General features: G+C 34.4%; 2 protein-coding genes, 1 long non-coding RNA gene and 1 pseudogene across 3 annotated transcripts; all 4 read left to right on the plus strand.

Annotated features, from left to right (window-relative positions):
• Positions 1 to 2,065: 2,065 nt before the first annotated feature.
• Positions 2,066 to 14,270, plus strand: LOC133860620 (phytyl ester synthase 2, chloroplastic-like; annotated as a pseudogene).
• LOC133861969 (uncharacterized) lies at positions 4,125 to 6,759 on the plus strand. Its single transcript, XR_009899102.1, has 2 exons — positions 4,125 to 4,468; positions 6,433 to 6,759. It is a non-coding gene; the product is annotated as an uncharacterized LOC133861969 (long non-coding RNA).
• Positions 14,271 to 16,771: 2,501 nt separating the features above from the next.
• Positions 16,772 to 23,966, plus strand: LOC133861587 (phytyl ester synthase 2, chloroplastic-like). The gene is made up of 14 exons (XM_062297379.1): positions 16,772 to 17,168; positions 18,032 to 18,083; positions 18,327 to 18,382; positions 18,526 to 18,684; positions 18,765 to 18,866; positions 18,976 to 19,082; positions 19,980 to 20,101; positions 20,233 to 20,341; positions 20,444 to 20,574; positions 20,871 to 21,240; positions 21,618 to 21,731; positions 22,314 to 22,399; positions 22,544 to 22,653; positions 23,776 to 23,966. The coding sequence occupies exons 1-14, from the start codon at positions 16,772 to 16,774 to the stop codon at positions 23,964 to 23,966; spliced, it is 2,106 nt and encodes a 701-aa protein (XP_062153363.1).
• A 556-nt stretch (positions 23,967 to 24,522) lies between these two features.
• Positions 24,523 to 27,594, plus strand: LOC133861102 (probable inactive shikimate kinase like 1, chloroplastic). The gene is made up of 10 exons (XM_062296811.1): positions 24,523 to 24,870; positions 25,512 to 25,558; positions 25,789 to 25,843; positions 25,949 to 26,021; positions 26,109 to 26,196; positions 26,660 to 26,742; positions 26,861 to 26,987; positions 27,101 to 27,179; positions 27,264 to 27,328; positions 27,436 to 27,594. The coding sequence occupies exons 1-10, from the start codon at positions 24,645 to 24,647 to the stop codon at positions 27,502 to 27,504; spliced, it is 912 nt and encodes a 303-aa protein (XP_062152795.1). The 5' UTR covers positions 24,523 to 24,644; the 3' UTR covers positions 27,505 to 27,594.
• The last annotated feature ends 338 nt before the right edge of the window (positions 27,595 to 27,932 follow it).

Consider the following 27,932-nt stretch of genomic DNA (forward strand, 5'->3'; position numbering starts at 1 on the left):
CTGTGAGCCACATTAATTAGCTGCCGTACGCAGTCGATCTTCTCAACTCCCTTCTTCAAGTCCATTGTGTCCTTCGTAAATCTTAGAACAGTGGTAAATTGTCCATCCACTTGAGCAACAGTCATTGGAAGTTTGAGCTTTTTAGAATATAATTTAAACGATTAAGTCAAATCAACTCTTGCCTATCGGTTTAAGTTTTTGGGATAAATTATGATTTAACAGAATTTTCGATACCTTCTCTTTTCTTTTCTTTTCTTTTTTGCAAAGTAAGTTGTAACTTGATTAATCTTAATCTTTAATTATGTTTTGAAGGGAGGAAGCACGAATTAAGAGACAAGAACAAATCTTATGAATTATATTTAGAAGTCGAAGTGCTTCAAGGCTACGAGATGCATTGCTTATTTGAAAGAAAAAAGAGAATATGATCCCCACAGAAATTTATTGTCTTGGTTAATTTACCAGGCTACACAGGACTTTACATATGAAATTCCTACATTTGAATTTGAATAATTCACTCATTGAAGATGAATACTATTTTTTTTCTTTTATTTTTTTGGAATAAAGTGTATGATATAAATACTGGGTATGGTGGTGGCATGGATTTATAAGGAGTGCTACACATATTCTTAAGTGCTTACTCTCTGACATGGTAATAAAAATCACTATTGAATATTTGGATGAATAATAAATAAAAGTATATATATATTATCCAATAGTAATCTTACTGCAACATCAAAGTTGGCCTTTAAAAATATGTGTAGCTCTTAAAATTATTTTCAATAAGGGTGGTCATTAATTATATGTATATATAAGCAGGCCTGGTGACCAACATACCAATTACCAGGGTGGTTGTTGAAAAAAATGAAAAAATCTGTATTTCTTAAATTTATTGATTTTGGGCCGGAGACCATATACGATGGAATATGACAATGGAAAAACATGGCATTTTTTTTTTTTTTTTTTTTTTTTATCATTTTTCTTGTACGTGGCTTTAAGTGCTAGTTAAAGAGTTAAGTTATGTGATTATTGGTCTGTTCACTATTATTGCCTTTTTTTTTCTTTTTCTTTTTTTTTTTCTTTTTTTAAAGCCATTTCTCTCAAACGGCACTAAACCATAATTTTAATGCCACTTAATTTGAAAGCAACATATATAAAATTTATATCGTTTATTTACGAGCGACACAAATTATAAAATTTGTACCATTTTCATGTAAACGACATAAATTTATGCCTCTATTAGTCAAGAGGAGGTGCCTTCGTTCCATCCAACCTTTTCCATTTGATTCCTTGAAGGTACGCGGTTTAGTGAGATGGAGATCACAATATATAATATATTGAGATATTATTGTAAGTTTAATATTATGAATTTAAATTCAACCCTATTATATTAACTAATCACGTTTATCACGTACATATGAGATTGATTTTTTTTTTTTATTTTTATTTTTTAAATGTTGGTGTATATTCAATAGGACATGATTGATAATATAATATACCACTTATAGAATGAGTGATGCGTGAATATGAATATATATATATATATATGATGGTCCCATTAAATTCTTTACAGTGAGATCACAATATATATATACTTAGATATTAGAAGTTTAAATGTATTATAATTTTATGAAATTTGTAAAAATACTTAATATTTGAATCTTTAAAAAAAAATTATATATTTTTTTTAAAGAAATAAACACGGGTATTTAGAAATTTTGATTGAATTTTATAGAAAATTCTAACAGATGAGCCCTAATTGAGATTTTCTAAAATATAAATATTTTAAATTGACGTTTTGAAATTTGGATATTTTTTTAAAAAAAAAAAAAGAGTAGAAAGTTGGATAGCTTTAAGTGAACTTATTCATTTTTCTTTTTAATAATAAGTAAGCTGATTTCAATATTCCAAAATCCATAGTTAGAGAGAGAGGGATATCATATATCATTATTTGTTATTGTTTATATATTTTTTTTATTCTTTACTTGTCTTGCTGGGGTTTAAATCTCTGCGCTGTGGCAGGCAGAGGCAGCAAGCTTTTAGCTATACCATCCATGGCAGCCACTGGAGCTTATATTTTTCCAGCCAATTTATCGTCGGTTTTCTGCATGGATGCGACGTCGTCATCCGTCAAAAAGTCCAAACCCAAGCAGATTTCGTTCTCGCACTCGCCTCGGTGATCTGCCGTTTCCACGGAACAACCGCTAACGACAGCGACTACGAAGATGAGTAGTTTCTCGGGGAGTAAAAGGCTGGAGAAGCGTGAAGAAGCTGAGCCGGTAACGGCAACAATGTCTAAGAATCCGGCGGTGGAGTGTGGGAGCTTGAGGGATTACTTCGAGCGGTCGAAGGAGTTGCTCAGCAGATCGGACGGCGGTCTGCCTCGGTGGTTCACGGCCTTGGAGTGCGGCCCTCCAATGACTAACTCTCCTCTGCTCCTCTTTTTGCCTGGTTACCCTCATACACCAATCTTTCTTTACCTCATTTCAGTGATAGGCCGGTTTTTCATTTCGGACATCATTCGAAGATTATATTTCTCTCATTTTATAGTGAAAACATTTTCCAGGAAATGATTTTCTTTTGCGGTCAAAAAAAATATATCCATTTTCTCTCCTGTCCTTTTCCTATTTTTGTATTTTTCAAAATGGACAAAAATTTCCTTTCCTACAAACTACCCTATAAATTGACATGCGTATTGCGTACTTAACATGCATGTCCTTAAAATTGACATATGCCCTATAAATTTGAGTTTAAATTGCTGAAATCTTGGGGTTTGGACTTATGTCAATAAATTTTATCTTAAAAATCATGGTGGAATGCTCTCATATCAAATTTCGCAGAAAGTTTGTCGAAAAAATTTACTTTAATACAAAAAAATTTTATCTTAAAAATTGCATTTCGGTTCGGGTCCTAGGGTACCGGCCGCTCCCCACACCCGGCGACCTTTGGGGTGGCGCGCATTCACCACTTTTCTATTTTTATTTTTATTTTTAAAATAAATTTTTAAGTTTTATTTATTTATATTTTTAATAAATTTATATATTTTTATTATGATCGACACCTGTCGTTATATTGTTGGCGTTAACGTGGCGCTTAATGGAATTTGACTCGAATGAGCGATTCGTAAATTAAGCTAACTACAGGAATCTCTGAATTAATTTTGATACTAGAGGAAGCAATTTATAATTTAGACTAATCACAATGATTAATAATGTAATTTTTCCCTTAATTATATTTTTCTTCTATATGAGATAGCACTCGTTAAATGCTATTTTTACTTTGAACTTTACAGGGATTGCTGGCGATGGACTTGGACTTATTAAGCAACATCAGAGACTTGGAAAGTAAATATTCACTCAAATTTCATTTCACTCAACAATGAGTAGTAGTGTCATTTTGTTTTCCTCCCTTTGAGTTGTTGCATATAATTCAAGTCATGGAGAATTTAAAAGCAACTTGTCATCCATTGAATTCTCCACTAGCTATATATATATCATCCAAAAAAAAAAAAAAACTGTTAGCTAATATATAGTGTGTGTATATATAATGTTGGATGATTTATGATTTTCTTTTCTCCCCTTGAATGAAGGATTTTTGAGATGTGGTGCTTTCACATTCCAGTTGTGGATCGAACACCCTTTACAGATCCTCTCTCTCTCTCTCTCTCAGACCTTGCTCGCTATTTACTATACCTTTTGGTTACGTACAACTTACATGCATGCATGCATGCAGGGTGCGGAGGCAGGGGTCGAGAGGGGTCAAATGCCCCCCTCACCTCCTAAAATTTTTTCCTACTCTTAGAATTTTTTATTTTTTATTTTTTTTTCTAGAGTCCTAGTTGCCCACCCTAAAAAACTCATCAAGGGGAAAATATTTTCTAAGGATCGAATTTCATGAATCACACTACTACCTACCATTTTTTCACTGGCTTTTTACCTAAAACCAGTCACTATAGTAGCTGCCAGAGGTTGAAGACGACATTTTCTTATTCTGATAAAACACACCGTTTTGTTCAAAAAAAAAAAACAAAACGTTGGTTTGGACTTTGTAGGACACGTCTATGACTTACAAAAAAAAAAAAAGAGCTATGCCCGGCGAATTATTCTAGCCGTCTAACTAATGTCCAACTTATGTCCAACTCTGCTGACGTGGCACCACGCCACGTCAGCCATCATTTAAAAAAAAAAAAAAAAAAAAAATTTCAAAATCAGCGTGAAAACGATTTCAGTATACCTATACCCATTTCACCATTTTCCCCCAAACCCATTTTCCCCCCAAATCTCTTCCTCCCTCAACCCCATCTACCGCCACCCACGACCACCACCACCGTCGAACACCCACGAGCCCTCCATCAGTACGAACGTACAGCAGCACGTCGGCTCCATCTCCATCTCCGTCTCCATCTCCGGATCCAGCTCCATCTCCATCTCCGGATCTCCGTGAAGCTCCACCGTTTGTTCTCCATCTCCAGGTAACACTCTCATCGTTGGAAAAGATCAGACAATTAGGTTCATTGTAATCGTCATTTTCTGTTTGCTTGACTGGAAAACCCAGGAAAAAGAAAAGAAAAATTTCCTACAAAATAGTTCCTTTCTTTCCCCTGTTTACTAGGCATTTACTGTCTGCAGTTAAAAACAACACATCCAAAAAACCTCTTACCTGGCCCTGGGGATATCAGGATTCCTCTGGGATTCATCCTATAAAAATGGCAGAAAGAGTAACGGATATGATTATGCTCCTTAGAAAAATTACACAAGACATGCTAAGTGAGATATGCTCCATATAAATTGTTCACGGCCCAAAATACCATCATGTAGATAAGCAAACAACAATATCAGTCCTTACCTTTTCAAGTCCTCCACTGTTATTTCATCATTCCGGTAAACTTCAAAGTAACATCCTATCTCTCCCACATACTTCAGAATGAACAAAAAGGTATATATTAGACTAATAGTTTCTTTTTTCTAAATACAATCAATAAAAGATAGTACGAGAATTATATAGCAAATTGTTTACAAAGAAGTAACTTTACACTATAACTGACTTTTCATAATGTAAACTCCCATTCCCATGAAAAGAAAAAGCAGAAAAGCCTCTACAATATTAACAAGTACTTCAACTTGTTCAGAAGAGCGAGAATGGATTAGCTGATTATGCAGATAAGTGAAAGGATATGGGACTAGTTAACTATTTTTTTTATAACTGTACAAAGGAATTTATAACTAATTTCAAGTGAAACAACAAATTAGAGATTGAGGTCTTTTTCTTTTTCTCCTTTACTTTTTCTCTTGCCTGTTATTCGTCCTCTATTATCTTGCCTGTTATTCGTCCTCTTTTTCTCCTTTACTTTTTTTTTTTTTTTTTTGTGTTTTCCAATATATTTTTTTTAAATCGCCATTTATTTGTTCAATTATCTTTTGTTCATCTAAAGTGACATCACAGGGTTTCATCTAGTTTCTGACCAATCAAAGAATGAGAATGATCATGATGGTTTTATTATGAATGAGGTGAATGATGAGGGGTCGAGTTTGTTTTGAAGTTTTGTTGGCTTTGTGTTATGGGTTCTGTTTGTTGGGTATGGTGAGTCCATTTGATTGATGAAACTCTATATTGGGAAGAGGATTTGGTGTATGTGTGGTTGACTCTAAACTGAAGGATTGGTTGTTAAATAGGCAGTAATAAACATATACAATTTATTATTTTCATTTATATACAATTGAAAAAACTTCCAGAAAAATTTGGATCACATTCACAGTACCATGCCATTAAGAGTGCCGTACGAAGTTGTGTGTATGAATCTCAGACATGCGATGAATTTGATGTAAATTGGCAAAGGCTACTTGATTGTTATAATTTGAGGGATAATGCATGGTTGCGTGGGTTATAATGATGTTGATACTGTATATAATGTTTTTATCATATTTTGCAGGGATCTCAAATCCTGCAGAATCATGTTGTGCCTCGTTTTTCCAACGAAAGTTGATTTTCTAGTTCTCACTTTTTATATTAATGTAAGGTTTTGATGTCTTATATCTAACCTATAAACATAAACATTTTGATTCAAAATCATACTCAATAAGAAGCATATAAAGTTGCGTGTAATAGACTGTACTAATGCTTGTAAACAGTATATAGGTAAGAAGTTTCTTTTTTTGGAAACAATGCTTGTGAAAATGGACAGTAACTAATGCTTGTTAACAATATTTAATACAAATATTAAGAAGGGTAAGACGCTTTAACCATGGAATGTGAAAATGGCTAGTGCTTTGTGTGAATAAGGGCAAACTTATCATCCAAGACAGTTTGGAGTTTTGGTTTTAAGATTAGCTTCAGGATTTCAGTTACTGCTATATATAGGATATACTAAAAGTGGTACCATAACTATTATTTTCTATTTGCTTTCTAGGTTGCTAAGTTTTAATTCTAATTTTTCAGATGAAGCTGCTAGAGCTTTGCACCATGCTACAACAGTCTCAGTAATAAGGTGTACCCCAGATTCCTTCGAGGATGCATAGGCTGAGAAATACATGTCAAGCGTACCGAAGAGATTCCAAGATCTGAGATATGATGTTTCATCTTGAGATGTAATTAGGGTACTAGCCTTTAACTGAAGGGTTCAAACACAATTGTTAAGTCAACAAAGGACATCTGTATGTGCATGGATCTCTATTTTGCGAGGATAGGTAGAATGTGTCCTTTATCTTTTTGTGCAATGTGATAAGAAGAGTTAAAAAAAAATCATGCTTTTCAAAATTGGCTTTATTTCTTGGATATTATCTTTCTCTAGGTTGACAATTCGAGGGAGATATAAATCTTTTTGCCTGGTTAATTTACTTAAAATATGCCAAGCATCTTAGCAACAATGAAATGATGCAAATTTATATCGATTTTGGTTTCTACTCTTATGTGAAAATGCTGTTCTGAGTTTCTACCAAAAAATTAAAAAAATCAGTTGATTTGTTATTCTAATGTGTTATCAAAGGGATTAGGTCAAGTTGACCAGATATCGAGTAGTGACAGAAATTTTTTATTCAATTTTAAGCCATAGATTAGGACTTCCACATTTTATTCAAGCCATTTTGGAAAGAAATACTTTAAGAATCTACATGCCCAAAGAGTTGTGCTTCACATGATACACCTAATAAGAGCAAAATCAAAATTTTAAAAGACAGGTATCTCCATGGTCTGTCATTGATCTCAAACAAGACATTTAGCATTCTTTTCTAGTGCCTTCTTTATAAAGTTCAGCATCAACTTAAAAACATTCAATTTTGCAAAAGTAGATAAAAAGTGTGATGACTTAATGGGAGGCCGCAAGGCAACAGCTACAGGCTTAATCCAAAAAGTGAGATGACCATAAAATACTCAAGAATAACATTAGCCGATGTCCTTTATATTTGTATGAATCTCCAGCTACAGGCTTATGCATAGCTCACTCTCTTAACTTTAGAAAATAACACTGCCCCCAAAATCCAAGGCATCTTCCAAATTCTACTTTTCCTGCACAAAGCCATATCAACAAGCCAATTAGGCAATTACTGGACTATCAAATTCAAATTGGAGGACGTAAAATTGGCCTAAAAAAATGATTTCAAATTAACAAATAAAGCATGTGATTCCAAGCTCCCTAGAAAATATAACTACCATTCTCAATATCATAGTTTACAATACATAACGTGAAGCTAAATTTCTAAAACAAATTGACATGACTACACCAACTTCACTCGAGAGAGGTAAACATGTTTTGGTGCAACTTTTCTGGATGGCAAGACAAACTTAATGCTGGTTTAATGGGTAATTAACACATCAAACTTCTTTTCCCTGCTCAAAATAATGTGGTAAAAATGGAAATTAAAATAGTTCAATCCTAAACAATCACTGTGGAAATGCTGGAAGTTGCATTCATCTTCAGTGAGTGCTCAGGGACATAGGCAAGACCTGTTATGCCAGAAAGTAAATTTCCATAAGAACTTCAGCGCTTGTGGTTAGCTTTTTGGATTAACATTTGAGGAGAACTATCATAAAAGTACAGCCGTTTCTAGGTAGCAACAGTAAGAAGTAATAATCAAGTTACAGAAAGTAAGCTTCCATAAGAACTTCAGCGCTTGTGGTTAGTTTTTTGGATTAACATTTGAGGATAACCATCAGAAAAGTACAACCGTTTCAAGGGAGCAACAGGACATAGTAAAATGCTTTGATCACATACAGATAAATGTCCCTACGTGATAATGACCAATTTCAGAATAAATGTCCCTGCGTGTAATTTTGTCAAACAATTGGACTGCCCATCAACAGAGGAAATAAGAGAATGACACAGTGAATAAGAGAAGCAAATGACTGAATGAGCAAGCACCATCAACAAAGGAAATAAGAGAACAAACTTCCATGAATAATCGGGCTAACACAGTGAATGTTCACCGGCCAGCTATATTTGAAATATATTTTTTGAACTAATATCTGCATATGCCCAACAACATTAGAGCCACATAAATCATATCAGCTTTTAGGAAGAAAAATTTAAGATATCAAAGCTGATTTCAATCAGACCCATCGTAACTAGGTGATACATTAAATAAATAGAGAAAAGCCTCATGGAAAATAGGACTAGCAGATTCATACCCAAAAAGGAAAAACCAGAAAACAAGATAAGCAATGCAAACATATGATATCTCACCCAAAAACAACTAAAAAACTGGATCTGGAGAGAAAATCAAAAGGAATAACCGAAAAAAAAAAAACTAAGAAAACCATAAGGTGGATGGGCTCGTCGGCGGTGGTGGTGGTTCGGCTGGGGTTGCTCGTGGCGGTTCGGTGGTTGGGTTGTCGGATCGTCAGAGCCGAACCGGAGATGGAGAACGAACAGTGGAGCTGGCCGGAGATCCGGAGATGGAGATGGAGCTGGACCACTGGTCGAGATGAAGCAAATGGCCGGAGATTGGGAGATGCTGCTGTACGTCCATATCGATGGCGGGCTCGTGGGTGTTCGACGGTGGTGGTGGTCGTGGGTGGCGGTAGATGGGTTGAGGGAGGAGATGAAGAGAGGGAGAGAGGGAGGAAGAGATTTGGGGGGAAAATGATGAAATGGGTATACTGAAATCGTTTTCACGCTTATTTTGAATTTTTTTTATTTTTTTTAAATGATGGATGACGTGGCATGGTGCCACATCGGCAAAGTTGGACATAGGTTGGACATTAGTTAGACGGATAGAATTACTCCTGCCCGGCCGGTCCAAGAGCGTGGCCCTCTAGGCTCTAATTAAAGCATGATCCAGCTTTTATATATATATATATATATATATATATATATATATATTTTTGACAGATAGCTTTCGATACTTTTTGGTCTAAAGTAATGAGACACGTTTGTAAAGTAATAATTTAACCTTTTTTGATAAAAAAAGAAAAAAGAAAGAAAAAAATGGTCTTAGGCGTTTTGCTTAGCCAACTTCTTGTTAAGATAGGTTAGAAAGCAGTCACGATACTTGTATATGTTGATTTTTTTAAAAAAAAACATAAAAAATTAAGACTTAGCTTAGCCGACTTTTCTTAGACAGTCGAATGTGAGATTAATGAATAAATTATTGTTTGGGTATGTATATTGAGAATGATATATTTAAGACTATCAGCAATGAAGAAATTATACAGCGATTTTAAGGTATGAAGACATGTTGAAGACAACTAAATAAATTTAAAAACTATGTATGACAAAATAAATTGTAAGTTACATTTATATATTTATTTATTGTGTTAGTTTTATCTTTTAATATTTTTATTTATTTTTTATTAACTTTAGATGTGTTTTTATAAAAATGAAAAAAGAAAATTATTGACCCCCCTCAATTAAAATCTTGACTCCCCCACTACATCCACGAATCTGATTAATTAATCACTATATATGAACTTTCTTGCACATATGTTTCAGAAATTGTGAAAATAGTTGAAAGAACAGTTAGGTCAGAGAACCATCGTTCACCAAATAGACCCATATATCGATCTTGTTGGAGAATCTTTCGGAGGATGCCTTGCTCTGGCCGTGGCAGCCCTTAATCCAGATATTGATCTTGTGCTAATTTTGGCTAACCCAGGTAATATAATTAACATGTTTGTCGGTCTCTTTTATATTTAGTGTTCAGTTCCACGCCTAATTGGTACCTACTGTTTTGTTTGCAGCTACGTCATTTAGCCGGTCTCATCTGCAACCCCTAATACCATTACTGGATCTTATGCCAGACAAGCTCCCTCACATGTTGAGTTCAATGAATGTCCATTTAGGTTTGCTTTAATTTCCTTGTTCTTGTACGTCGTTTCCAAAAATAGTAAGTGTGTATATATTCTCACTTGACACCAGCAATTTGTACCTACAATGTCCATTTAGGTGATCCTTTGAGGATGATGATAAAGACTGTGGTTAAGGGACTTCCTTTTCAACAAAAAATTGGAGAGCTATCACATGATCTTGCTGCAATTTCATCTTATCTCTCCGTATGGGTTCACATGATCAGTACTCGACAAGCAATATTATTGATGAGGCTCACCATTCTTATATACATTGTTAAAATTAATTGCTTCTAGATCTAAACTGTTCGTACATATAGAGTGCTTATCTTCGAGATTTGTGTAGGAATTTAAAATACGAGAATAAAAGCGGAAGCAAGAAAGCGAAAATAGGGATGAGGATTCAAGTGTGGTTTAGTGTTAGACACTTACGTCCATTATTATGAATAGTTCCTAGGGCTAGATTATGCTCATTAACTTATTTGTCTACAATACAAAGATACATATTTATAGGGTTTAGAATAAATACAAGTATGCTAATCAAATCCTTATGATTTGATTACAATCCCAATATATTTTATTATAATTAACTCGTAAATAGAAAATATTATATATTTTCAATATCAATCAAATAGGGAATATACAGAAAATATTATATATTTTCCGTATATTCTAACACGTATAAACAATATAGATAAACATTTTTTTTTAAAAAAAAAAAATTGGTTTGAATTAGTAAAACAAAATGGGTTGTTCTTTTACGTGTGTCGAAGCAAAACTAGTGCACACCTATTTTTCATACAAAAAAATTCATTTAAATTTTTCTCCTGTATCAGTACAATTTTATAACAATTTAAAAGGTTTTTATACAAAAAATAGCAGTGGACTGAGAAAAAGAAATTCTGCAATTGAATTATTTGAATATGTCAAGGATTCTTGTCTCAGCAATTAAGTTTTATAATGCTTTGCATTTACATGTGCCCCCCATGTGAGTCAGCTCAATTAATTAATGGACTTCTGTTGGGAGTTCATATTCTTTCTCACGTTAATAATTAATTGATTTTTGTTAAAGATGTTGGTAATTGAATTCTCAGATTTTGGCTGATATCTTACCGAGAGAAACACTTCGATGGAAGCTGCAAATGCTTAAATCAGCTTCAGCAGTTTCCAATTCACTCCTCCATAATGTGAAAGCCTTAACATTGATAATTACCAGGTTCTTATTCTTTGCTGTAATCCAACCCATTCGATATACTTAAAAATCCATTCTCCTCATAATATTTAACTTGTTTTGATCTTGTAATTCTTTCAAGAATGAATCAATTAAGTTTACTCTCTTATTTTAGTGGAAAAGATCAGTTGTTACCTAGTCAAGAAGAAGGAAAAAGACTATTTCGTGAAGGGAAATGCTCTAGTTCCCAACTTTTTATCCCAAAAAGTGGTTCCCAAATGATGTGTCATCATCCCATGAGATGATGACACATATCCCAAAATGATAAATCACATGAGATTGTGACACATCATTTGGGAACCAAATTTTGGGAAAAAAATTTGGGATGTGTAGCACTCCTCTTTCGTGAATTGCGAGAATGTGAGATTCGCAAGTTCAATAACAGTGGTCACTTCATCTTTTTGGTAGGATCTCTTTCTCCCCCTCACCGCCCCTTCCCCCTCTCTTTTTGCATTTTGTTTTGTTTTGTTTTGTTTCTGATACGCATGGAAGTTCTACCCATGTATGGCAGGAAGATGGTATTGATTTGGTAACCATCATCAAGGCTGCTGGTTTCTATCGTCGCGGAAAGCACATCGACTATGTCTCAGATTACATGCAACCAACCCCTACTGAGTTCGAAAAAGTATACGATAAAAACAAGTAGGTCATATTTTGTTAGAAACATACAAATACACATATTTTCTGTGATAAAACATGTTTAATTAAGATCCTAAGTACGTATCTGACTAGTACATCCATCTCGTATATGTGCGGTGCATCGGTTTTGTTGTGAGTGCATATGTGTGAGTGTAGCGTCATACATTAAGAAAAAAATAAAAAAAGTGAGTAGTTAATGTCACATTTTAATGTTCAATCTTGTTGTGAGTGCACATGCGTCCTACATTTTGGACATTAATGTCATATTTTGATGTTCCCAGATGGATTAATGTTGTTACTAGCCCTGTGATGATCTCAACTTTAGAGGATGGAAAGATTGTGAGGGGCCTCGCTGGAATACCTTCAGAGGGTCCAGTCTTGCTAGTTGGCAATCACATGTTACTGGGACTTGAATTGATTCCCTTGGTTTCAAAAATGTTTTCGGAAAGAAATATTCTTGTTCGGGGTATAGCACATCCAATCAGGTTTGTGAGAGATAAACAAGGACCCTTTCCAGATTTATCAAAATATGACTCGTACAGACTAATGGGTGCAGTTCCTGTCTCGGCAACCAACTTCTACAAGCTTATGTCTTCAAAGTCTCTTGCCTTGCTGTATCCGGGAGGCGCCCGTGAGGCATTTCATCGGAAGGTTACATTTTAACTTGATCTACTCCACGTATATACTTCATCGCCAGCAAAACTAGATGTTTCTTTTAAATTATACATTTGTAACTAGTTTTGAAGTCCTTGGTTCTTTGTACTTTCTAGGATGAAGAATACAAGTTATTCTGGCCAGAACAGTCTGAGTTTGTCAGAATGGCAGCAAGATTTGGAGCCAAAATCATCCCTTTTGGTGCTGTTGGAGAAGATGATATAAGCAAAGTAAGATAAAATCTCCGAATTGTTACATCTATACATATGTATTTTATAGGTATTTGCTTATATATATTCAGATTCACACTTTTGTCATTGGATTTGACTCTCTAAAGAAGAACCGGTTTCATGTTAATTGATAGGTGGTTTTTGATTATGATGACCAACTGAAGATTCCTTACTTTAAGCGTAAAATAGAAAGAACAACAAATGGGGCTGTAAGGCTAAGGTATCTTAAGTCCGGCTTCTTGTGTTTGTTGGCTTTCTTTATATATCTTTTTGTTTCATTAATGTTTAGTCTCAAATTTATTTTTTGCTTGCATTTGCCTTGCCTGTTCTTGCTTAATTTTTACATTACTCTGATCTTGTATTAATAGGACTGATGCGACTGGCGAGGTGGCAAACCAAGATCTGCACACTCCAGGAATTCTACCTAAATTTCCTGGTCGGTTTTATTGTTACTTCGGGAAACCCATTGAAACAGAGGGTATGGCCATTGGATGATCATTATTTTGGAATGTCTGTGAAGCTAGTATTTAATAATCTTTCTAGTTAGCCCGAAACAAGATATTTCAAAATTGAAGGCTTTTCTTTTTTTTTTTTCTTTAAATTTAAAATAAAAGTGCCCCTTTCGTCCACCCTAGATATCTCCTAGCTAGCTAGATTGGAAAGTTCAAATCCACTGCGTTTCATCCACTTTAGATATTCCTAGATTGGAAGCTTTGAATTCAATTGTCGGATGTTCATCATAATTAGTGGGACCCACCCTCATGTGAGGAATTGTTGTACAGTTGTTGTATTGGTGTTGTAAATTTAACATTTTCCTTATATAAGTACCCAATTCACTAGATCATGATATCATCCCATTGGAAGTTTGAGCTTTTTAGGATATAATTTAAATAATTAAGTCAAATCTAACTATTTTTCACCTGCTTAAGTTTTTGGGATAAATTATATATGATTTAACAGAATTTTCGATACCTTCTCATTCTTTTTTATTTTTTGCAAAGTAAGTTGCATGTTGCTTGATTAATCTTAATCTCTAATTATGTTTTGAAGGGAGGAAGCAGGAATTAAGAGACAAGGACAAATCTCATGAATTATATTTAAAAGTCAAATCCGAGGTTACGAGATGCATTGCTTATTTGAAGGAAAAAAGAGAATATGATCCCCACAGAAATTTATTATCCCGGTTAATTTACCAAGCTACACATGACTTTATATCTGGAGTTCCTACATTTGAATTTGAATAATTCACTCATTGAAGATGAATACTATTTTTTTTTCTTTTATGTTTTTGGAATAAAGTGTATGAAATAAATGCAAGGTATGGTGGTGGCATTGATTTATGAGGAGTGCTACACATATTCCAAAGCGATTTTTTTTTTTTGAACAAAAAAACCGGAGCTACCATGTATTAATTTGAAGAGGCCTGAAGGCAAATATAGTGAATAGAGGCACATCGACACCCTGCACACTAAGCCAGTAAAATCTGACTTGGATGCTGCCTACAAATAGACAAATATTATAAGGACAGGTGTTTGAGCCACTTTTTAACAATAAAGCACCCATAACAAAGAAAATGTCTGATCTAGCTAACAAGCCATAAAAAAGTTCAATAAAATCTGCAAATTTAATAGACAGACTTTCAAAAATTACTCTAAAAAATATAGAAAAATAACTATAGAAAGCACCCAACACAAGCCGACGTTGAAAGAGAAATAGCACGTGTCTTGCAGGAATCGATGAAAAAACATAGATTTGGCCTTAAAAGTAAATGTAGAAAAAAAAAGCTTAGCCAAACTTTCGCCAGCGATACGGACGAAAAGGCCGCGCGCTTCCCTACGAGACGTCTTGTTAGCCTTCCTGTCGGAAGAAACCAAAAATAAGAAAAAATACAAAGCTCCATAGCCCTAGAAGGACTAGAAGAACAAAAGCTCCATAGCCCTATAAAGACTAGGAGAACAAAAGCTCCACTGAATCTAAGCCAGGAGGAAAACAAAAAACCTCAATAGCCCTAAAATGACTAGGAGGGAAGCATCACCACGCCTCCCTCCCCTTCAAACACCTCTCTTCTTTCTTCATTTACTCTCTAAGGTCGGCCGAGAGGGGTTTTGCAATTGTTGTATCATATTCTTAAATGCTTATTCCCCAACATGGTAATAAAAATCACTACCGAATATTTGGATGAAATAATAAATAAAAGTATATATATCATCCAATAGTAATCGATCTTACTGAATACTGCAACATCAAAGTGGGCATTTAAAAATATGTGTAGTTCTTAAAATTATTTTCAATAAGGGTGGTCATTATATAATTTATACTTATAAATAAGCAGGCCTGGTGACCAACATACCAATTACCAGGGTCGTTGTTGAAAAATAAATTTATTGATTTTGGGAGACCATGATGGAATATGATAATGGAAAAACATGGCATTTTTTTTTTTTTATTTATTTTTTTTCATTTTTCTTGTGTCTTTAAGTGCTAGTTAAAGAGTTATGTACGTGATTATTGGTCTGTTGTCAATGTCTCTATCAGTCAAGAGGAGGTGTCTTCGTGATGGACCCGTATTTTTTTTTTTTTTTTTTTTTCTGATTTTTATTTGGGTAATTCAAACTCTCGTTACTTTATGAAATAATAACCTTCTATAATTAATAATCATAAATTATATAATAAATAAAATCTTAATTTATTTAAGTTTACATATAAAAATAACCATATTATTTAATATTACATATATATTTAAATAATAAATTAAAATGATATTACTTTATATGCGGATAACAAATAATAATCACAAGAATGCGAATAATAATCACACGATTCGGATGTGAATAATAAAAAATAATAATCATATTATACGAATGCGAATATTACTGATAATTACGTTGGCATATATATTTTCACCCCTTCCATCCGACCTTCTCCATTTGTTTCTTTGAAGATACGCAGTTTAGTGAGATGAAGATCACATGCAATATATTATATATTGAGATATTATTATAAGTTTAAAATTATGAATTTAAATTCAACCCTATTATATTAACTAATCACGTTTATCACTTCAAAAGAAAAAACTAATCACGTTTATCACATATGAGATTGATTTTTTTTTTTTTTTAAATGTTGGTGTATATTCAATAGGACATGATTGATAATATAATATACCACTTATAGAATGAGTGATGCGTGAATATGATGGTCGCATTAAATTCTTTATAAGTGACATCACAATATATAATATATTGAGATATTAGAAGTTTAAATGTATTAGAATTGAATGGAATTTGTAAAAATACTTATGACTGAATCTTTGAAAAAATTTATAATTTTTTTTTAAAAAAAAATAAATGCAGAGATATTTTAAAATTTTGATAAGATTTAACGAAAACCCTAATTGAGACTTTTTAAAAAATAAATACCCTAAATTAAGACATTTTAAAGTTTAAATACCTTATTTCAAAAAAATGTGAAACTTCAATACCCATAACCGAAATTATTCATTTTTCTTTTTAATAATAACTAAGCTGATTTCAATATTCCAAAATCCATAGTTAGAGATAGAGGGATATCATATAGCATTTTTTTTTTTGGGCGAATGATATCATTTAGCATTATTTTTTATTGTTTATATATATATATATATATTATTCTTTACTTGTCTTGCTGGGATTTAAATCTCGAGGACCGCCAGCTAGTTCTCTATGCTGTGGTAGGTAGAGGCAGCAAGCTTTTAGCTATACCATCCATGGCAGCAACTGGAGCTTCTATTTTTCCCGCCAATTTATCTCTGGTTTTCTGCCTAGATGCGACATCGTCATCCGTCAGAAAGTCCAAACCCAAGCAGATTTCGTTTTCGCAATTGCCTCGGCGATTCGCCATTTCCACAGAACAACCGCCAAATACAGCGACGAAGAAGACGAGTTGTTTCTCGGGGAGTGGAAGGCTAGAGAAGCGTGAAGAAGCTGAGCCGGTAACGGCAACAATGTCTGAGGATCCGGCGATGGAGCGTGGGAGCTGGAGGGATTACTTCGAGCGGTCGAAGGAGTTGCTCAGCAAATTGGATGGCGGTCCGCCTCGGTGGTTCACCCCCTTGGAGTGCGGCCCTCCGATGACGAACTCTCCTCTGCTCCTCTTTTTGCCTGGTTACCCTCATACACCAATCTTTCGTTACCTCATTTCAGTGATAGGCCGGTTTATCATTTCGGACATCATTCGAAGATTAGAACCTGTTTGGTGACAAAGGGCAAATTTTCAATTCCCATTTGGGCCATTTCACTTCTCCCAAAAATATTAAATAAAAAACATTCTAATTTTCTTTTACTTTTTACATCACATCAATAATTTTTTATTACTATTCAAATAAAAAAATTCACTACAAAACAAATTTTTTTTTCATTTTTTTATAACTTCTTACTATTATTCAAATAAATATTACTCTGATCATTTCTGTGATTTTATTTTACCGTGAAACATTTTCCAGGAAATGATTTTCTTTTTCGGTAAAAAAAAAGAAGTCCATTTTCTCCTCTTCTGTCCTTTTCCTATTTTTGTATTTGTGCACCAAGCTTTTCCTTTTGAAAATGGACACCTTTCCTACAAACTAGCCCATAAATTGACATTGTCCTATAAATTTGAGGTTCAATTGCTGAAATCTTGGGGTTTGGACTTATATCAATGAATTTTATCTTAAAAAATCATGGTTGAATTAATGCTCTCATATCATCAAATTTCGTAGAAAGTTTGTCGGAAAAATTGACTCTATTACAGAAATTTCGATTTGACAGAAACTTGTATATAGACACTGTCACTTATTAATGAATTTTGATTACTTTAAGTGGATTAAGATCTTTAATAATTTGTTTTCTAAATTATAAAAAAGTCTACATAAGACCCAAGAGCTCTTCCCATTTAGATATTTCATTAAGCCTTTTTATCATTGTTATTATATTTTTCTTCTATATGAGATAGCACTCATTAAATGTTATTTTTACTTTGAACTTTACAGGGATAACTGGCGATGGACTTGGACTTATTAAGCAACATCAGAGACTTGGAAAGTAAATATTCACTCAAATTTCATTTCTCTCAACAATATTGAGTAGTAGTGTCATTTTGTTTTCCTCCCTTTGAGTTTGTTGCATATAATTCAAGTCATGGACAATTTAAAAGCAACTTGTCATCCATTCAATTCTCCACTAGCTATATATTGTCCAAAAACAATACCTGTTAGCTAGCTAATAGTATATATATATATCTAATGTTGCCTGATTTATGATTTTCTTTTTTCCCCTTGAATGAAGGATTTTTGAGGTGTGGTGCTTGCACATTCCAGTTGTAGATCGAACACCTTTTACAGGTCCTCTCTCTCTCTCTCTCTCTCTCTCTCTCTCTATTTACTACATTTTGGTTACGTACAACTTACATGCATGCATGAATCTGATTAATTAATTAATTACTTAGTATTTATGAACTTTCTTGCATATATGTAATATGTTTCAGAAATGGTGAAAATAGTAGAAAGAACAGTTAGGTCAGAGAACTATCGTTCACCAAATAGACCCATATATCTTGTTGGAGAATCTTTCGGAGGATGCCTTTCTTTGGCCGTGGCAGCCCTTAATCCTGATATTGATCTAGTGCTAATCTTGGCTAACCCAGGTAATTAACAAGTTTGTCGGTCTCTTTTATACTTAGTGTTCAGTTCCGCGCCTAATTGGTACCTACTGTTTTGTTTGCAGCTACGTCTTTTAGCCGGTCTCATCTGCAACCGCTAATACCATTACTGGATATTATGCCAGACAAGCTCCCTCACATGTTGAGCTCGATGAATGTCCATTTAGGTTTGCTTTAATTTCCTTGTTCTTGTACGTCGTTTCCCAAAAATAATTAAGTGTGTATATATATATTCTCACTTGACACCAGCAATTTGTACCTACAATGTCCATTTAGGTGATCCTTTGAGGATGATGATAAAGACTGTGGTTAAGGGACTTCCTTTTCAACAAAAACTTGGAGAGCTATCACAGGATCTTGCTGCAATTTCATCTTATCTCTCCGTATGGCCGGGTTCACATGATCAGTACTCGATCGACAAGCAATATTGATGAGCTAGGCTCACCATTTTTATATACATTGTTCAAATTAATTGCTTATATATAGATCTAAACCGTCCGTACGTATAGACTTATTGTCGAGATTAATTTGTGTAGAGATCAATATAAAATACAAGAATAAAAGCTGAAGTAAGAGAGACGAGAATTTAATGGTGGTTTGATGTTAGACACCTACATTCACCATTGTGAATAACTCATAGGGCTAGATTGTGTTCATTAATTAACTTGTTTGTCTACAATAAGAATATCCATATTTATAGGGTTTAAAGTAAATACAAGTATGGTAATCAAATCATGATTACAATCTCAATATTTTAATATAATTAACTCGAAAAAATAGAATATTTTAATATCAACCAAATAGGAAATATAAGAAAAATATATAATGTTTCCGTATATTCTAACACCTATAAACAATATAGATAAACATTTTTTTAAATTTAATTTGGTTCGAATTAGTAAAACAAAAATGGGTTATTCTTTTACGTATGTTGAAGCAAAAATAGTGCACCTATTTATCATACAAAAAATAATTTCAATTTTTCTCCTGCATGTATCAGTAAAATTTTATAACAATTTAAAAGGTTTTTATACAAAAAAAAAAAATAGCAGTGTGGACGACACTGGACTGAAAAAAAGAATTCTGCAATTGAATTATTTGAATATGTCAAAGATTCTTTTATCAGCAATTAAGTTTTATAATGCTTTGCATTTACATGTGCCCCCATGTGAGTCATCTCAATTAATGCAATGGATCGGACTTCTGTTGGAGTTCATATTCTTTCTCACGTTGATATATAAATTGATTTTTGTTAAAGATGTTGATAATTGAATTCTCAGATTTTGGCTGATATCATACCGAGAGAAACACTTCGATGGAAGCTGCAAATGCTTAAATCAGCTTCAGCAGTTTCCAATTCACTCCTCCATAATGTGAAAGCCTTAACATTGATAATTACCAGGTTCTTATGCTTTGCAAAAAACCCAACCCATTCAATATACTTAAAAATCCAATCTCCTCATAATATTTAACTTGTTTTGATCTTGTAATTCTTTCAAGAATGAATCAATTAAGTTTACTCTCTTATTTTAGTGGAAAAGATCAGTTGCTACCTAGTCAAGAAGAAGGAAAAAGACTATTTTTTGAACTGTCAGAATGTGAGATTCGCAAGTTCAATAACAGTGGTCACTTCATCTTTTTGGTAGGATCTCTTTCTCCCCCTCACCGCCCCTTCCCCCTTTCTGTTTGCATTTTGTTTTGTTTTGTTTCTGATACGTATGGAAGTTCTACCCATGTATGGCAGGAAGATGGTATTGATTTGGTAACTATCATCAAGGCTGCTGGTTTCTATCGTCGCGGAAAGCACATCGACTATGTCTCAGATTACATGCAACCAACTCCTACTGAGTTCGAAAAAGTATACGATGAAAACAAGTAGGTCATATTTTGTTAGAAACATACAACTACATACTTTCTTTGATAAAACATGTTTAAGATCCTAGCCTCCTAGGTACGTACCTGACCGGTACATCCATCTCTTATATATGGTACGTATGCGGTGCGTCGGTTTTCTTGTCGGTACGTGCATGTGTGAATGTTGCATCCTACATTAAGAAAAAAAATAAAGAAAGTGAGTAATTAATGTCACAATTTGATGTTCAATCTTGTGCGTTGTGAGTGTACGTGCGTCCTACATTTTGGGCATTAATGTCACATTTTGATGTTCCCAGATGGATTAATGTTGTTAGTGGCCCTGTGATGATCTCAACTTTAGAGGATGGAAAGATTGTGAGGGGCCTTGCTGGAATACCTTCAGAGGGTCCAGTCTTGCTAGTTGGCAATCACATGTTACTGGGACTTAAATTGATTCCCTTGGTTACAAAAATCTTTTTGGAAAGAAATATCCTTGTGCGGGGGATGGCACATCCATCAATGTTTGTGAGAGATAAACAAGGAGCCTATCCAGATTTATCAAAATATGACTCGTACAGACTAATGGGTGCACTTCCTGTCTCAGCAACCAACTTCTACAAGCTTATGTCTTCAAACTCTCATGCCTTGCTGTATCCAGGAGGCATCCGTGAGGCACTTCATCGGAAGGTTACATTTTAACTTGATCTACTCCATGTATATATATGACCTCCCCCGCCCAACAAAATAAATAAATAAAAAATAACAATTTTTGCATCCACAATCACAAACATATATCTTATAGTTAAATCACAAAAATGTTTACTACAAATTAATTAATCCCTCTCTCACCTTTAAAATTTTTCCTTTAAGGTGAACTGCTAGATGATCTCATAATAATGCATAATGTCGTCATTTATGCGTTTATTTGCTTTGAAGTGTATAGACACGGTTTCTTTGTATGCAGTATTCGTACGTACGTTTGCTTGTGTGTGTATTTCGTGGCCACAAAAACTATTATACATTTGTAAGTAGTTTTGAAGTCCTTGGCTCCTCGTACTTTCTAGGGTGAAGAATACAAGTTATTCTGGCCAGAACAAGCTGAATTTGTCAGAATGGCAGCAAGATTCGGAGCCAAAATCATCCCTTTTGGTGCTGTTGGAGAAGATGATATGGGCGAAGTAAGCCAAAATCTCTGAATTGTACCAGCTCTTTTTCTTTTTGTCAATTATTAGTTACATCGATCTATACATATATGAATATATGTATCCAGCCCAGAAGTGTGGTTTATAGTCTGCTAGTTGAATGCATCTTGCATAAAGCTGTCATCACCTGGAACCTTCATCCTTCCAACTTGTCCAAAATTTAAACATTGAACCGTACCTGGATCTATATTCATATGCTTGTTACTTTACCATAATTTCCATATGTAGACTTATCCTAGTTTTATGATTTTAGTTTGTGTTATGTGCATGACTAGCGCTAGAACCATAAGTGGAACTGCTGTAACAAAAGGGCTCCTTGCCATAACTTGTAATATAATTTAAGGTGAACATTTTCATGTGTCTGAACTGGTGTTGGACTTTAGCAGACTGGAATGTTGTTTTGAGAATTGAAGGGTAGGACGTGCTAGTTGCTTTGAAGAATAGTTTAAACTGGACATATATATGTACTTTACTGGTATTTGCTTTTTTTCAGATTCACACTTTTGTCATTGGATTTGACTCTCTAATGAATAACTGGTTTCATGTTAAAATTGATAGGTGGTTTTTGATTATGATGACCTAATGAAGATTCCTTACTTTAAGGGTGAAATAGAAAGAACAACAAACGGGGCTGTAAAGCTAAGGTATCTTAAGTCGGCCTCTTGTGTTTGTTGGCTTCCATTAATATATCTTTTTGTTTCATTAATCTGTATTCTCAATTTTTTTTTTTTGCTTGCAATTGCCTTGCCTGTTCTCTCTTTTAATATTACCATGATCTTGTATTATAGGACTGATGCGAATGGGGAGGTGGCAAACCAAGATCTACACCTTCCAGGAATTCTACCAAAATTTCCTGGTCGGTTTTATTTTTACTTCGGGAAACCCATTGAAACAGAAGGTATGGCCATTGGATGATCAATATCTTTGAATGTCTGTGAAGCTAGTATTTAGTAATCTTTCCTGTTAGCCTAGAACAAGATATTTCAAAATTGAAGGGTTCTTTTTTTTTTTTTTTTTTTCTTTTCTTTAAATTTAAAATACGATTGCCCCTCTCATCCGATACACTCTAGATATCTCCTAGATTGGAAAATTTGAATTCAAATATTGTTGGATGTTCATCATAAGTGCCCAATTCACCAAGGTGGCTAGAAGCAGCCTAAAAAGAATAATTTCTAATAACAATCATCGAGTTCTTTCTTCATGAAGGTGTGTCATCTAGGTGGGGGCCGGAGAGGGAAGGCTCAAGTTTGTTAGCGTTGAACGCTTCGTGTGGGTTTTGGGTGTTTCGTGGATTTTTGTTGCTTTGTGGGTTTTTCTTTTTGTTAGGTGCTTTCTTTTGTTTATTGTCGATGTACATAGAGACGCTCAGACGCCTTAGTTTTTTTATATAAGTGTTCCTTTATTTATATTAAAAAAAAAAAAAAAATCATTGATTTCTTTCTCTTCTCTACCCGTGGAATGTTGGTCGAACTTGCACTAATATGATATCATCCCATTGGAAAACTTGAAACATATGTTCTTATAAATCACTAGACCATGTCCCTAGTATAAAACGAGATATATTATATATTAGATAGGGGCGGAGCTAGCATTTGGAATTTAAGGGGTAAAATTGAAAGAAAAAAAATTGGGAGGGGAGGGGAGGGGAGGGGGGGAACTAAAAAAATAAATAATTTAAGAGTAAAATTTTGATTTTTTAAATTATTTTTAGGAAATATATGATGGCTTGGGGGACCAAGCCCCAATGTAACACCACCATTGATAGTAGAGGCTATAAGCCACATTAGTTGCTGTAGGTACTCTTCTTAACCCCCTTCTTCGAGTCCATTAATTGTGTCCTTTTTTACTCTTAGAACAATGGTAAACTATCCTTCCACTTGAGCAACAATCATCGGATGTTTGAGCTTTTTAGAATATAATTTAAATAAGTCAACTATTTTTTATTGGCTTAAATTTTTAGGATAATTTTTGTAAGTCCGTCCTAACTTGATTAATCTTAATCTTTAATTCTGTTTTGAAGAGAGGATGCAGGAATTAAGAGACAGGGACAAATCTCATGAATTATATTTAGAAGTCAAGTCTGAGATTACGAGATGCATTGCTTATTTGATGGAAAAGAGAGAAAACGATCCTTATAGGAATTTATTGTCTCGATTAATTTATCAGGCTACACATGACTTTACATCTAAAGTTCCTACATTTGAACCTTGAATAATTGGCTCATTAAAGATGAATTCCACTTTCTTTTCTTTTTTTATTACCATTGAATGCCAAGTCATGAAGTAGTATTTCACTTGATTTATTCTCAATAAGGGTATGTGGAAAGTTTAGGAAAATTTGTTTTTGATTATATATGGTCATTAATGTATAAACAGGCCTTGTGACCAGGGACATTATTGAAAAAGGTAGGAAATATCCGTCTCTCTTTAATTAAGTTTATTGATTTTGGGAGACTAGCTATGATGGAATATGATAATGGAAAAACATGGCATTTTTATTTTTATTTTTTTCATTTTTCTTGTGGCTTTAAGTGGTAGTTAAAGAGTTGAGTTATGTGAGTGAAGAATATTGGTCTGTTGTGAATGTCTCTATCAGTATTCAGTCAAGAGGAGGTGTCTTCGTGATGGACCATGCATTTGTTGGATAAAGTATATGCCATAATGATCAACCATCGCACCTCTATTAATTCTCTGGACACAATTTCATCAAATTTAATGATATAATTTTGTTTCTAATCAAAGTGAATTTTGATTTGTTTGTACAGAAAAGAAGGCAAGGGAAAAAAATAAAATAAGTTATAACAGTTTATACAGTTAAAGCACTCGTGTCTAACATAAAACCGAGTCAATTGGGTAAATACCAACAGAGAGCAACTACGTACAACCCTCCATGGAGCTCACGACCTTCCACTCGTCCTGCAATGGCCTCCGATTTTGCAGCCCGTCGCTCCCTTTTCAAGCGGTTCCTTGGAGTTCCATCAGCCTCGCCCAGTTCCCACACTCGTTATCCACTTGCAATAGACACAAACTCGTCTCTACAGCGACCTCAGTGTCTCACAATCCCTCCCCAAAGCCTCTCTCCGCGACTTGCTCCGTGGCCAATGATAGCTTTCTCAGTGAGTCGTTTGCAGAACCCCCGTTCTTATTTCTGAATCTTTTCTCTCTTTTTGGATAATATTGTAATTGTTTCGTTGAATTGAGGATGTCAATTTATGTTTCCTGTTTCTTCCCGTATTGGGTTGTTTCAGTTTTTTCAACCTTTGTGTTTTCAGTTATCAAATATCTTGAATTGTTTTAAGTTTTTCTTAGCTTGATTGGATATTATTTTATTTTATTTTTGATATTTGTAAGTATACGTGCTGGATATTCGTATCATTCTGAAATGCACGTCAATTGTTTGATATTGGGTTTCACATTGCTGAGCCATGTATGTTGTGGTTCTAATGTGTGCCAATTTCCTCATAAGTAATCATAAGTGCATTATTCAATTATGGGTATCCATTTCCATACTTCACATGATTGATGATTCAATTATGCTCCCAGCAAAGGGATTTAGCGACTTGATTCATCAAAGAGGTAGCAATTTGATGAAGTTTTAATCATGAGTAGCCATTTCTATATAATTGAATTGGGTGGTGAGGTTTTAATCTTCTGTTTTATTTTCAATGTAAAAGGGTTGTCAAGTAGCAAACTCGCAAGTTCTAACTACTTTGTTATGTTTACTTTTTTCTTTTTCTTCTTTTTATCCAATTTAAAGATTCAACGACGAAGGATGCTGTGGTTGATCCCTTTCTTGCAGTGAAGGTGAGATGTAATTCCCTTCTACCCCAATCTTTTATGCATTTCGTTCTCTTAGAACAAAATGAGTCGAAGAGAAGAAAGTGCTTCTGAAGTAAGGAAGCCAAAACTGCGACTTTTCTTTTCTATATTAATTTCCTTTTTTCTATGACGACCATGGGGGTGAGAAGATATATTACTCCAATTAATTTCTTGTGGTTTGAAGTCCTCATTTTAACTGTTCAGTTTTAATCCAGAAGAAAGCAATGGATATGTCCCCTGAATTGAAAGGAACTTCCATATTTCTTGTGGGTATGAATCACTCAATACTTAGCGATGATTTTGCAGTCTTTAATCTTATGGTGATTATGGTATATGTACTTATATGTGTGGTGTGATGATTGCTTTGGTGTTAAGGGATGAAAAGCTCTATAAAGACCAGTTTGGGGAAACTTCTAGCAGATGCATTACGGTATTATTACTTCGACAGGTATCCATGTGGTGTAAATTGAAAAATCACTGGAAGATCAAGTAAATTCTATCGCTAAACTTGTGTTTTCGGTTGTTCTACATCCAGTGATAGTTTGGTCGAGGAAGCTGCCGGAGGTGAATCTGCTGCCAAATCTTTTAAGGAGAGTGATGAAAAGGGATTTCGTGAGTCTGAGGTGTTTGCTTGAAAGTTTAACCTATTTTAAGTTGTTTTCTGTTACTTTATGTTGAAGCTCTGTTGCAAATTAGGACTGGTAACATCAGTTGTGTTCTAGGACCATTCCACTTAGAACACAGTTCAACAAATGAAAGAACCGCAACGATCAATCTGCTGCCAAATCTTTTAAGGAGAGTGATGAAAAGGGATTTCGTGAGTCTGAGGTGTTTGCTTGAAAGTTTAACCTATTTTAAGTTGTTTTCTGTTACTTTATGTTGAAGCTCTGTTGCAAATTAGGACTGGTAACATCAGTTGTGTTCTAGGACCATTCCACTTAGAACACAGTTCAACAAATGAAAGACCCGCAACGATCAATCTACTTCTAAAGGCCGACCAGTTTATACTTGGAAGTATTCAATTTGCATTGGTTGATAATACTCATAATAGACCAGCTTATACTTAGAAGTGCCATGCTGCTGCAGACTGAAGTATTGAAGCAGTTATCATCTATGGGTCGCTTGGTGGTTTGTGCTGGAGATGGGGCGGTTCAGAGTTCTACTAATCTGTAGGAATACTTCTTCTTCCACTAGTTTCTGAATTCACTACGTGTAACCTTTGCACGTGTAATCTATCATCGGTAACATTAGTTTCCTACTTATTTGACTTGCTTTTGACATATATAGGGCGTTTTTAAGACATGGAATCTCAATATGGATTGATGTACCCTTGGACATGATATCAAGGGGGGTGATCGAAGACCAGTCTGGATTATGTGATTCAGAAATTTTCACTTCTGAAGCTTACTCAAAGGTTTTGGCTTCCTGCTCATTCTCTCAAACTTTTCAGCAGTTAAAATTAACCCAGTAGTTTTTGGTGATCGTGAGCCCTCTTCATTATTAACAGCTCTGGGAAATGATAACCAGGTTTTGACGCAGTTAACTTCTCTTTATGAAGAAATGAGAGGTGGATATGCGATAGCTGATGCAACTGTTTCACTACAAAGTATATCCCCATGATTTTTATTCATGTTATCATGTAATCAAAAATATTTTCTTTTTGGTTGTAACAGCTTCCGATTCTTTGCAGAGGTAGCTTCCCAATTAGGTTGTGATGATCTGGATGCAGTTACCACGGAAAACATGACTTTAGAGGTGAAGAAATATAGTTACAATGAGAACATGCTTCAGTTTGTAAACAAGATAATGAGACTGACCGTGCCTTTCTCCCCCTCCCTCTCTTTTATTTGCAAAAACTTCAGGTTCTCAAGGAGATAGAAAAACTGACAAGAGCTAAGAAGTTGATGGAAGCAGCAGCAAGACCTTTTTAAGCCGGCCATGGATTTGCTCTCATCACTTGTACTGACTGCAAACACTATACAGAATTTTGGGATCTCTCTACACTCGAGAGCTTTTCTGCCTGTCTTGGTGGGCATTTCAGTCTTCTCTTCTCTAGTTGTTTTGATTGAAAACTTGGAATAAAAATGTAATAATAATCTGCAAAGAAAAACAAAGGCTCTGTTTGTTAAATTTTTTGAAATGCCTAAAAACACAAAAGCAAATTTCACCTTTAACGTCACATTAAAACATTTTTTTCAAACAAAAAACAAAAATTACACCCCCCCCCTCCCTCCCAAAAAAAAAAATGTATCCAGTGATACATTTATTTCTCTCTTTGTAAGGCTGTCCGGCATGCTAAATAGGCATTATGTTGTCCATTCTGAACCTAATTTTCAAACCCTTTTGGTCTCCCTAGCCC

Source organism: Alnus glutinosa, chromosome 2, assembly GCF_958979055.1.
Source record: "Alnus glutinosa chromosome 2, dhAlnGlut1.1, whole genome shotgun sequence".
Classification (NCBI taxonomy): domain Eukaryota; kingdom Viridiplantae; phylum Streptophyta; class Magnoliopsida; order Fagales; family Betulaceae; genus Alnus; species Alnus glutinosa.